Below are 13,580 nucleotides of genomic sequence, written 5' to 3'. Positions count from 1 at the left end.
TGATTTCAACACTTATCAAAAAAATGTTTTTATTTTATATTTCAGACAACTAAATAAACAAATACCAAAAAAATAAATAGATGTTATATTATTATTTATTTTATGTTTTCATAAATATATGATTAATTTAACTTCAAATTATGTTTGATGATGAATTTTATAGAAAATGTTACACGAAAAAAGATATTGTAAATTACAGCATTTTTCAAAATTTTACTATTGGATTGGAAGTCTCATGTTTATAAATTAAAATAGTATAGTATAAAAATATATTTTCTTATACTAAGAATTATGCAGAATTTTTTTAATTTTTTTAATGTCTATTTCTTTAATGCGAAACAATTGCATAAACCGAATTTTATTGAACTTGTGATGGCCCAGTATATATACTCTTTTATCTGTTTCCAATTGATATTCAATCTAAAATCATAAGTTAATTTTGATTAGTTTCGATTGATAAGTTTAACTATAAAACGATAGCACAGTGGGGTCGGGGCACAGTTTGGACGTGGCATAGTCGGAACAAGTATACTATAGTTAATCTAATATTATTACATTATTGACTATTTACTGCTACGTCTATGTATTTATATGGATTTTAATTTAACATTTATTTTGAGGTTCTAATTAACAAGGTCATTGAAAAGCTTTAATGGTTCAATGATGATTAGAGGATAGTCTTTAAGTGTAAGAATAACTGATGAATAATCATAATTTAAAGGAAAAATACTGTAAGTATAAAAGTTAAGGATATGGAATAATAGACATATAAATGTCAGTAACTACCAATTATCAATCATAGCAGACAAGTAACTATTCATAGAAGAAAAAATGTGTGTATTAAGATTACACGCGTTTGAAGTGAAACTTCTTCAGAGTCATTTATCTGATAGAATATTAGGTTTTTGATCACGAACAATGAGTCCTTCGTACGCTCGTTACCCTGCAGATATGCAGGGTAGCCGTGATATAAGCCACTTTTCAAAGGTTGAGCCGCGCTGGTTAAAAATCCAATCCAAAAGATTGGAGTGCTTAACGCACGATGGTTCCCGCTCCCCCGGGGACTTCCGTAGCTCGGTGACATCCATCATTAAAATGATGAGGGAGGATCTTGCCGTAGGTTGCGGATTTAGCCATGAAAGTGTCAAAACTTACGATTCCTTTGATGGAGTGGTGGAGGCAGAAAGGGCTAACCTAATGTCTCGTTGTGTCTTTTAAGACCCAACGAGACAAAAATGACAAAATCGGAAGAAAATATAATCTTACTAGGAGATTGGAATGCACAAGTTGGTGAGAAGAAAGATAGAAACATAGTAGGTAGATATGGACTTGGGAAAAGAAACAACAGAGAAGAAAGATTAATAACATTTTGTGCCGAACATAAGCTAATAATAGCAAACACGATTTTTCAAAATCACAATAGGAGAAGATATACACGGCTAGATATCAGATATACTACATTATAGTGAAACAAAGATATAAAAATCAAATGAAGCAATGTAAAGCCTACTCGGGTGCCGATGTCGATAGTGACCACAACTTAATAGTATTGGAAACAGAACTCAAATTAAAAACACTCAAGAAAAATAAACCAAAAATTAAATTAAATTTAAATAAGTTAAAACAAGAAGATATCAGAACGAGGTTTACTATAGAATGTAATAATGCAATGAACAATCATTGGCAAGAAGAAAATAAAAGTATTAATAAAGTATAAATAAAAGATATTTGGAACCAACTCAAACAAACCCTAAAGGAGAATACTAACAATATTTTAGGAGTAAAAAGGAATGACACAAAGAAACCATAAATAACTGAGGAAAGCATAACGTTAATAGAGGAGAGGGGGAAGTTTAAAAATTATAGTAATACAAGTAACCAACATAAATATAAAAAACTTAAGAATTTAATACAGCGAAAAGTAAAAATCGCCAAAGAACAATGGCTAAGTGACATATGTCAATATGTTGGAGAATATATAAAACGAAGACGGCGTGATCTAGCATTCACAAAAATACGAAAATTTTTTCAAGAAGAAGGTAAAATTAAAAAAGGTACAAATGCCTTGTTAAGGAAAGATGGAAAAATACTAAATGAAAAATAGAAACACAGCAAAAAATAAAACGACGGATAGAATATTTGGAGGAATTATACAATAGAAAGCTAAATAAAAACGTGTTAAAAGAGGAGAAAACCTTAGAAAATGACGAGTCCTTCAGTCAGAATTCAATATAGCGGTGGAATATACTAAAAACAAAAAGTAAGTGGAATAGATGAAATACCAGTAGAATTATTAAAAAATGGAGGACAAGCTAAGAAGACTAAGTTATATAAGATATGTACTGAGATATATCAAAGAGAGGTGATGATAAACGATTTTAAACACGGATTGGTCGTAACGTTACCAAAAATGAGAGGAACGATAAAATGCAAAGAACACAGAACAATAAATCTTACATCTCACGCTTCCAAGATAGTATATAGAATAATAAAGTCACGAATAGAGAGTAAAATAGACTCAAATCTAGGGACTGATCAGTTTGGTTTTAGAAAAGATATAGGCACTAGAGAAGCAATTCTATCATTGAGAATCCTAATAGAAAAACAAATAAGAGTAAATAAAGCTGTAATAGCTTTTGTTGATCTTTAAAAGGCTTTTGACAATGTAAATTGGAACAAAATGTTTGTTATATTAAAAAGACTAAGAACAACTTATAATGATCATAGAGTTATATACAACCTACACAAGAACCAAGTGATACAAATTCAACAAAAAGATGGAATAAGAAGAATTAGCGAGAATTGGTAAGGGAGTAAGGTAAAGATGCATTCTGTCCCCTATTTTGTTTAATATGTATAATAGGATGTTTCATATTTTGAAAATTTTGGAAATTCTTCGAGTGCACCCCCAAAATGTGTGTGTATACATATAAAAAGTGGCTACAAAAAATTTCAGGCCGATCAGATAAGTTTAACCCGTGCCGACTTGGGGTTGAAAATAGGCCAAAAGGGGTACTTCTTTAGTTTTTAGCAATTAAATCGTAAACTGTAGCTTCTTTTTTTGTCAAAGAGTTGAATGCAAATTTTTAAACGATTCGATATCAATACTAATTTTTTTAAATTAATTGCAAGTAATTGGAATACTGATGATTTTTATTTACACGGGAAAGAAATTGTATGTTCACTTAAAGTAGTAAATGACTCTGCAAAGAGAGCGTTTAAGCTAATGGAAGATTTTCATGTTTAACTGTAAAGGATGAAAAAGCTGAGTTACTTTAAAGCTGTGTCCAAGAGCATGGAAAATTATATCCTAATTGCAACAAAGAAACATTAAAACATAGTTTATAATGTATATTTTTGTTATAATTTATGAATTTTGAATTTAACATATTGTATTTTATGTAGTAATTTTTTTTTTTTTTATACAATAATATTGAGAAGTATTATAATGCGTTTTAGTCAAACAAATACATTAATTTACAATTGAATATTTAACATAAATGAAATACATTTAAATTAGCAATAAAATTCATATATTTAGTAAAAGTCGTAATATGATCGAGCTATTTCAGCTATAGCAATAAAACGATCTGTTCAATGAAATTTGTACTTGTAATTTTATTTCGTAAAATTTAATTTTAAACAATTTTTGTATGAAACATTAGGTCATATCACATATGGTTCGTCATATATGTTGAAATATTCGTAAATATGACAATTTCGGCAATTTTACGTAATATTATGTATTTTGATATTTATAAAGAAAACTAATGTATTTAAATGAAAAACTGTAAGAACTTAATTTATATAAAACAATTAGACCTACAATTTAGTCTCAATATATTTTTTTTTTTTTTGAGAGCCCTAATTTACGAGTTAATTGCTAAAATCAAAAAAAAGTACCCCTTTTGGCCGATTTTCAACACCAAGTCGGCACAAGTTAACACATATCTGATCGGCCTGAAATTTTTTGTAGCCGCCTTTTATATGTATACACACAAATTTGGGGGATGAGCCCGATGAATTTTCAAAATAAGGGACACCCTAAAGTATATTGAAGAAGCTATAAAAAAAATTAAAGATGAAATACGAGTAAGAGTCAGAGTAGGTGGACAAAAAGTAATAGCATTTCAATTTGTAGATGATATAGCGTTTTGCACTGAAAAAGAAAAAAACTTGTAATTATTACTTGAGAAAACGGAAGATATCTTAGGAAATTACGGAATGAAATTAAACCAAAATAAGACCAAAGTTATTTCATGTAGCAAATTACTTAGAAAACGGCTTAACATAAACATTAAAGGTGAACCGATTGAACAAGTGCAAAGCTACTGCTATCTTGGCAGTAAAATAAACGACGACGGTAAAATAAATAGGACCTGGACAATAAGCGCAACTGAGAAGAAAAAATTAGAAGCTTTTGATATGTGATGTTACCGAAAGATGCTCAAAATTATATGGAGCGACAGAGTAACAAATGAAGAGGTCTGGGAAGAATTAAAGGAAAATAAAACAAATATGGTTGGAAAGTGCATACACTGCGCCATGATAGATTACTGAAGCAGATTATTGAAAGATATGTAGGAGGAAAAAGTGGAAGAGGAAGACCAAGAATAGAATACATTTCACAGATTATGAAGGACATGGAAATAGGTAGTGATCGAGATCTAAAGGAGCTGAGTTTTAACAAGGAAGTTTGGAAAGCTGCGGCCAACCAATCGTGAGATTGAAGACTGAAAAAAAAAATAATTTTATCATAAAATATAACTTACATAAATTGATTTTGATGAAAAATGATGAAAATATGTTTCCGCTAAAAAGTAAACACATAAAGTAAATTGAGGGATTGGATATTTAACTGTTGGTACCGAAAATTCAGCCTAAAATTAAAATACAAAATTATATATTTATATATAAAAAAACAGTAGCACAGTGGGGTCTCTGCACAGTATGGAAGTGGCATAGTTAGGACAAGTATAGATGATATCTGACAATGATTAAAATCAATATGACATGGATAGTTATAAGGTCAATAAACGTTTTAAAATAATGTCAAAAAAATGGATGTAATGGCAATAGCCTAGAGAAATAAAAAGAAAATTCAATAAATATATATTAATTTAAATTAAAGCAAAAAAAAAATGAAATACAACTTATGATGCTGTAATAGATATATAAAAGTACTTTACAATGTATGTCACATGAAGAAAAAACGGATGGCGTTAGTTCGCGTAGGACGTCAAATGCAAGATAGAGCGTTCGAACTGTGGTCGACCGTACTCCGTTAAATAGACTTTGCACCCTAGCTAGATAGCGGGGTACTATAATTAGGCTCGGCTGGCGAAGTAATAAGACGGCTGATGACAGAAACAAGGTATTAAACATATCACAAAATATATAAAATATACGGTACCGTGTCAAATATCATAAGAAACGCTTCGATACAAATATGCAGATAGTGTTTAATTTAAAAAAAAATTTTTAAAGGCAAAATTAACTCCTATTTCTGGTTCAACATTTACTTCATATAGAAGTTAAGTCATCAGGACAATTTTTTTTTTTTTAACTTGTATGTAATATAAGCTTTAATTTAACTTATATATAAAGAAAACAACGAAATCAATTTATTGTTTTCTTATGTTTTAAGTTCATTGTGTGGTAGACTGATATGAATGATAAGAAGATGTATGCTCTTATCATCATAGCAGTCGACTGCTATGATATAGTTAGTGTAATGAAAAAAGAGCACAAATTACTTATTTTTGCAACTCTTAATTAATATTATAATTATAATTGTTGTTACTATTAGTAAAGTAAAAACTTCTATTGTTGTTTTCTTTTAATTACAGAAACGCAACTTGGGTTTTTATAAAAAAAAAAGGGGAATTAAATAAACAGAATTATAAAGATCATTATATATATTTAAAAGACGCAGTATTTTCGAAAAAATTAAAAAAGTTCTACTTTTTATATATATTTTAAAATTTTGAACGCCCCCAGTATAAGGGGAATTTTCCCCTTATAACCTCATATTTTATTTTAAAAAAAAGTGTGTTGGATGATAAAGGTATATATAAAGTATTTAGAAACAAAAATTTGTATTCATCCATACATTTTTCAAATGTTAAAAGTGAAAATTTTACACACCAAAATTGCATGTTTTTAATTTTCATTTTGACACGGTCCCGCGGCGCTTTTCGATAAATGGAGCCCAGCGACACGTGGCATCTTTATCAGTCTTCGCCTTACTTCGAGTATATGGTAGTTTGACTGACTAACACCGCGTGCGATACGCCACGGTACAAAGTCTAGCAAGTGTCGCACGTCTATCTACGACCCGCCGCAAATATACGTTGAGTTATCTTCATGATGCCGCACGGTACAGATCCGTGACACATATTGTTTTTTTGGATTACAGACTTTCCGCACTCGACACTGTCGCTGTTTGTTTTAAGTGTATTACTTTATTATTGTAATCGTTTCAAATATTTTAATTGTGTGATAATCGTGATTATAATGAACGGCTAAACCTCACTTCTCTTTTACAAAATCCGGTGTCGATTATTTATTTGTCTAACGACCCGTGCCGTAAAGATTAAATTTATTCTTTTTTCAGTATTTCATTAATATATTTCTAAATTTTTAATTTAGTTAAAGTTATTTTTCTAAAAATGTTTGATATTAAATGTCTTATAAATTGAACTAAACAGTCTTATAGTTAATTTTTATTTAATTTATTGTAATAAATTAAAAAATTTGTAATTAATCGATTACCTTTATATTTATTTATTTATTTATTCAACGGGATTGACCCTTATTATACAAAAATATACAGTGGACGCCGCTTATTGGACTCGCGGTTAATTGACTCATTTGCTTATTAGACTCAAAACGCCTAGTCCCTATTTACACATATGCTAACATACAGCAAAAAATTCGTATATTCGACTCACACACCGGTTAATAGGGTCATTTGAAAATTAGATAAATAAAAATAATGTGTACATACATTGAACAAACGTGCTATAAATACGTTATAAGTCGGTCCTAGTAAAATTGCTTTTATCGTGGAGATAAAATAAATTACCTTTTCACGATAAACGAAGCAGTCTTTAATGTCAATTAGTACGACAGGTAGTGTATGAATAGACGTCGTCGTGTACAGTGTGTTGTTTGTGTTTACGTTCTCTGTAAAAATTTTCATTTTTCGTGTTACAATGAACAAACGACGTGATTTGAGTGTAGAAGAAAAATTAGATGTTCTTAAAAAATATGACGAGCTTCCGCAAATGAGCCAGCGACAAGCAGCATGTAAGTTAAACGTGTCTCAAAGTTTACTAGGTAGGATGCTAAAAAGTCGACAGAAAATCGAAAATGCATCATTAGCAAATGTGAATTCAAACCGGAAAAGAAAAAGAGTCGGTAAAGAAGAAGAAGTTGAAGACGCTTTGAAACAATGGTTCACAGTCAAATACAGTCAAAACGGCCAAAAGAGAATGTGGCTGGTGATAGTGATGAAGAGGAACCTGATGAAAAACCACCATCAACTAAACAAATGCTAGAAGCACTTCAAATTCTACGCAGAGGGATTCAGCAAAGAGGCGATTTTGACGTATTCGAGCAACATAAATCCTACGAAAATATGATAATGAAGTTAGCCGAAGACGGAAAAGTCCAATCAACCCTAGATGAATTTTTATCAAAAAATTAGTTTCATTAGTGTTTTATTGACATTTATGACTACTGTCATTATTATTTATTTTGTTATTTAACTTTGTATAATATTACAAATATACATATTATATAGTCTTCGTAGGATTTTAATTTTCGTCTCGTCGTTACCTCTTATATAATATGAATATATATATATATATATATATAAATATTAGTGGACGCCGTTTATTAGACTCATTCGGTTAATGGACTCAAATGGTCAGTTCCCAAAGTGAGTCCAATAAGCGGCGTCCACTGTAGTTACAGAAACTGAAAAAAAAACAGTAACATAAAAATAATAAACGTTAAGAAAAACAAACATTTAAACAAAAGTATGTAAAATAAATGTTTAATTGAAATTAAAAGAGGGGTCTTCATTGACATTACTCATCAACGTTTAATTGGCTCATTATAAAAATAATTAGAAGAACAGATAGGTATGAAGAAGGGAGCGTGATTTCTGGATTTTTTTTGGGTAATTTTAAATTTAATTAGTGCTAAAAGAGATGGAGAGTCAACTTTACCATCATGTAAATTTTTTAAGAATTTAGTACCTAGGGCTATCAGAAAGTGAAGTAAGATTAAGGTATTTGGCAATAGGTCAGTGTTTATGTTGGGGATGAGGAATATCGTTGTACTCTTTCAACCAAACAAGTGTCGTTGTCTGTATGTAGATTCCAGATGATAGCGCCATACTCCAAATAAGACTAACTAACGCGCAAAATAGTGTTTTTATTACTAATTTATGTTTAAAGTCAGAAGCTATCCTCATTATAAAACCAAGAACCTTAAGCGCCTTACAACAAATCATATCAATATGGGGTCGGGGATCTAAAGAAGCATTAAATTTAATGCCAAGATCTAAGACAGAGTCATAAGTAAGAATAGAATCGCCGATAAATTATGTGAGATTTAGAGCGAGTGAAAGACATATAGAAATATTTAGCGACAAGCCCAGCGCCTCAAACCAAGTTGTAAACTTGTTTGTATGATTACTATTATTTACAAATTTCCAAAAATTATGTGAGTTATTTTTAAACGATGATTCGATTTTTTTGACATATAATTGATAAAGCTTTTTTGATTCAAATTTAAATTTGGTGCGTAAAAATGAAAATTTTTTATAATTATCTACAATAAGATATGGATTTGTAAATAAAGCATAGATCTTATAAACATGGATAGGACATTGATGCTTTATCAGTGAAGACTGTGGTGATAGTAAATTGAGGCTATTTGTTTACATTATTACATGATAACATGAACTTTTTATTTTTTAATGGTTAGTAATTATTAATTATTATAAGTTATGTAATGTATAAAAATGTAAAACTTAAAACAATTATTCTTTCCAAAACTTATAAAATAGATAGTAAAACAGTAATGAACATAAATTAATTGTGATTAAAATGAATAGTTTTTGTTAGTTTTGCTCTTGTTTTAATGCGTTCTTCATTTCTTATTCTAACTTCGTGATACATTCTAACATCTAAATACTTCAACACTATTAAATTTATCATATTGTTTTTGTGGTCATCTTCAAACCAAGCATCATCTCCACAAGTTACTTTAGAACATATGTCATAACTTCTATATAGTTCAGTTTTAACTTTAATTAAAAAAAAATTGTATGGATTTTTTGAATGGATGTGATTAGTGTACTGTTTAAATATTTTTTCAGTTACATTTGTGATTGTGTCACGTTTTCATAATCGTGAGAATTATTTTAATAAAATACAGACAGCACATCCGCTGCCTGAGACTGGTGAATTAACAAATAATATTTATTGCCAAATCGGCAATAGGTGTAATTATTATAAAAACCCAATAGACCTGACCATCGTGGTCAGTCGACTCCAGTGCCTTGTGTCATTCATCAGTCTCAGTACTCGGTTGTCGCTGTCCGGCTTACTGTTTAAAGTAAAGTCTTTGTTTATTCCTTTTCTAACCTATATACTCTTTTCCTCGACATTTCAGAGTACTTGTGTTTTGCACTTCGTCTGCACCTTATACTCGGCTACCCCGTTCTCTCTTTGGAGTACTTGTGTCTTGCACTTCGTCTGCACCTCGTACTTTGTTATAATCCTTATCTGGTACGCCCAGTATTTGTGTCTTGCACTTCGTCTGCACCTCATACTTTGGGCTCCTTTTGCGTACACCTGGTTATAACAACAGCCTTTCGACACCCACAGCTAACCCGGAGTGTCAGCCGAGCACGGTGACTGCTGTACGACAACACGCACGTGAATACCTAGACAGCAGGCACCACCTCCTCATATTCATCTTCGTACACACAGTTACACATTTACACTTTCACTCGTTTACCTTTTATCATTTTTCTTTACTGTGTTACGACACATTACAGATTATCTCAACATCAGGACTTGGTTTTGTGAGATTCTTAATTTCTGTCAAACTACATGATCTGCTATTTCCTTATTAATATTCTGATTAAGATAAAGTATGTCGAATAAAAAAGGGATATAAATATAATTTCTCATAAANAAAAAAGGGATATAAATATAATTTCTCATAAAAACATTGTATTGATCCATATACTTTTCAATAAGTTATAGCATTATAAAGTTAAAAATAAAATCGAGAATTTTCACACAAAAATAGCATTTGGTAGTCATTTTCATCTTGAAGATAAAATAAAGTACAAAATTCTTTTTGTATAATAAAGTATATTACATAAGCTTTAATTTAAAATATGTATAAAAGTGTCAGTATTTCCGGTACACTTTCAAAAGTTAAGTTGAAAAAGTAATTTTTTTGTGAAAAAGTTGTCATTTTGAATCCCCCCCTGTAGGCAGGTAAAGGATCAGATTTATAAAAAAAATATACAAAATAATAGATAAGTACCTCTCGTATTTATATAAAAAAAAATTATATTGATTTGATTATTTTTAAAAAAGTTATGGCACTTTAAAGTAAAAGAAATTGAAAAAGTGTCGAAAATTAGCGATTTTTAAATTTGTAATTTTTTTGGATATTTCCCCCATTTATGGGGAACAAGGAAATTTTTTTCATTTATTGAAGGTAATGTCTTCAACTAGATACGATTTGTGATCTTTTGACGTATCGTTGATAGAAATCAGTTCAGTGAGAGCTGAGAAAGAGTAGTAACAGACACAAAAAAAAAACATATCATAGTAAAATTAATACTTCCAGCTTCGCATCGAATCTAAAACAGTATATTATGCTCTTATCATAATTGAAATGTAAATAAACGGCCTCAATTTCTTATCAGTTCAGGACCGCGAAAACACAAGGGCCTCAAATATAATATGTCCTATCCATATTTATAAGATCTATGAAATAATGTGAGCTTGTTTATCAAAGTAGCATGCCAATCAAACTGTCAAATGAATGAGCAAATACTAGGGAAATAAGATTTTTTGAAATTAAAAAAATTCTTGAGTGCGATGATAGGAAGGTAAGTTCAAACAAGAAGGCTAGGAGACACTTAAGGCATGATAAATTGAATCAAGAGGTACTAATGGCTCATGAGATATATCTACTACGGAGATTGCTGTAATTGAAAAATACTAAGTTAAGAACTGAACCATGTTTGTTATAAATATTATTTCTTCTGAAAAAAGTTAAGGGTTATAAAGGTTTCCGGAATACTAGGAGCACGAAAAGTTAAGTATATGTGTATAGTAAACTAATATCATCATTATCCCTGGTAATTTCAGGTAAATTGCATTCCCCCAATAAATATAAATATAGTTTAGGTATTGCTGAAAAATGGTCTCCAAAGTATGTACATGGGTATCATAACTAGAACAGGAATTAGGAGGATTATGAATACTTCCAATTATAAATTTATCTGAACCAATTGTGAACTGAATAAATATTTGTAGGACATTATTAAAAGGGATAGTTAAACGAGACGAGGGAATATCTTTTCTTATGCCAATGAGTACACCACCATCGCGTGAATGAGTTCTACTCTGAATACTGACGCGGTCGCATTGCACTTCCGGCTTTACCGCTGGATGGCGACTGCGACACAACTACCTCTCCTCGTCCGACAGGTCACGCGACGCCGAGTGACCGCGGGTGACGAGAACCGGTCCGCTGATGCACCAATAATCAATATAATATATTTCAACATCGTCACGGAATAAGCCGTCGTGACATTTTTGGCATTGTATTTATACATATATATATAGTATATAAAATATACAGTGATAATATTTAACTGACGGAATAATTATTTATTTATTTAATAAAAAACCACCTTAGTCAAAACAATACATTTATCAAAACGGAATCAATTATAGTTAACCATACCTAGTTTATTACAAAGTATATCATAAGTTAACCATGTTTCAGTTAACACTACAAACAAACAATTAATAGAAGAAACATTACATTTAAAATTACTAAGTTTTGATCGAAGGCCATGGTAATTTTGGTAAAATTCAGTAATGGGTAATCTGGTAGACGAGTTAGTTATGCTTGAGATGTTTGTAGTCGACTTCTTCCGTTTTTTGGGAGAGAAGTTGCAACTTTTGGTTCACCATTATGAGTTCTCAGGTCCAGTTCTTCGTGACAGGAGTGTACGTTTAAAATCGTTTCTAAGGCCATAAATTTACTTATCATTGCAAGCAGCTATTTCTTTATTAGCTAATACGATTTCGGATTTAACAGTATTCATAGTTAATATTATATCGGCATTAGAAAAAGATTTCGAAGTCAGCGTACTGACTGGATCGAGTTTTAGATGTAGGAATAGGTGAATCCGGTATTCCAGACATCCCAAAGACTATATCAGTACAAGTGACTTCTTAAAACGTGTAAACGCAACCAAGTACACGTTCCCGTCATTATAACACCTCAAAAGAAGCACAGACAATTTCCTTAGCTTTATATACGGGCAATTAAGTCTCAAAAAAAAAAATTGAATAGCATAAGGCTAAAACAGCTGATTCTTTTTGATAAGGAAGTGATCTTTCAAATTGTTGTTCAGCTGAGTAACCTTACAAACTTTAAAGTAAATTCGATGAACTAAACAGAACTATGACCTCCAATGACTCACAAGCTTAAAGCAAGAACTAATTATGAAGAAAAATACCACTAAACAAAAAACGACAATTAGTATATTTGACATTAATTAATTTAAAAAATCCAGCACAATGGGGTCGTGGCATAGCTGGGTCAAGTATAGATGATATCTAACAGTGATTAAAACCACTATCATCAAAAACGCTATGGATCAATACAATTTTTTATGAGAAATAATATTTATATTAATCTTTAATTTGACATATTTTTTTTAAATCAGACCAGTTCCCTTAATACAGGGGGGNCTTTAATTTGACATATTTTTTTTAAATCAGACCAGTTCCCTTAATACAGGGGGGGTTCAAATCTTTAATATGCATATAGAAAGTAGAACTTTTTCAACTTAATTTTTGAAAGTTTTCCGGAAATACTAACACTTTTATATATATCTTAAATTAAAGCTTATGTAATATACTTTAATATTAAAAAAAAAATCCAGCGCAGGGGGGTCGAGGCACAGTGGTGAAGTGGCATAGTTTGATCAAGTATAATGATATCTGACAGTGATTAAAATCACTATCAAAATAAAACGCTTCCATGCAAATCTTTAGATAGTGTTTAATTTTAAAAAATTGGTGTATTATTCCAAAAGCTACATGATCTGCTAGTTCCTTATTAATATCCTGATTAAGGTAAAGTATGTCGAATGAAAAAGGGATTATTAAAAAATATTATGTCTCATAAAAAAATTGTGTTGATCCATACACTTTTCAATAAGTTATAGCATTATAAAGTTAAAAATATAAAAAATAAAATCGAAAATTTTCACACGAAAATAGCATTCGGTAGCC

At 30.5% G+C, this 13,580-nt stretch overlaps 1 protein-coding gene across 1 annotated transcript in view; it reads right to left on the bottom strand.

Annotated features, from left to right (window-relative positions):
* Positions 1-282: 282 nt before the first annotated feature.
* The window catches only part of LOC126898331 (uncharacterized), a 29,707-nt gene continuing 16,409 nt past the window's right edge, over positions 283-13,580 (bottom strand). Inside the window, exons 3-4 of the mRNA XM_050672271.1 lie at positions 4,827-4,880; positions 283-420 (exon numbers count right to left, since the gene is read on the bottom strand). Of these exons, the coding sequence (XP_050528228.1) occupies positions 283-420; positions 4,827-4,880 (192 nt within the window). The remainder of the gene's footprint in view (positions 421-4,826; positions 4,881-13,580) is intronic.

Source organism: Daktulosphaira vitifoliae, unplaced genomic scaffold (genome assembly GCF_025091365.1).
Source record: "Daktulosphaira vitifoliae isolate Bord-2020 unplaced genomic scaffold, ASM2509136v1 Scaffold_2, whole genome shotgun sequence".
Taxonomy (NCBI): Eukaryota; Metazoa; Arthropoda; class Insecta; order Hemiptera; family Phylloxeridae; genus Daktulosphaira; species Daktulosphaira vitifoliae.
The sequence above is the reverse complement of the archived record's forward strand: the minus strand, read 5'-3'. Positions and strand labels throughout refer to the sequence as shown.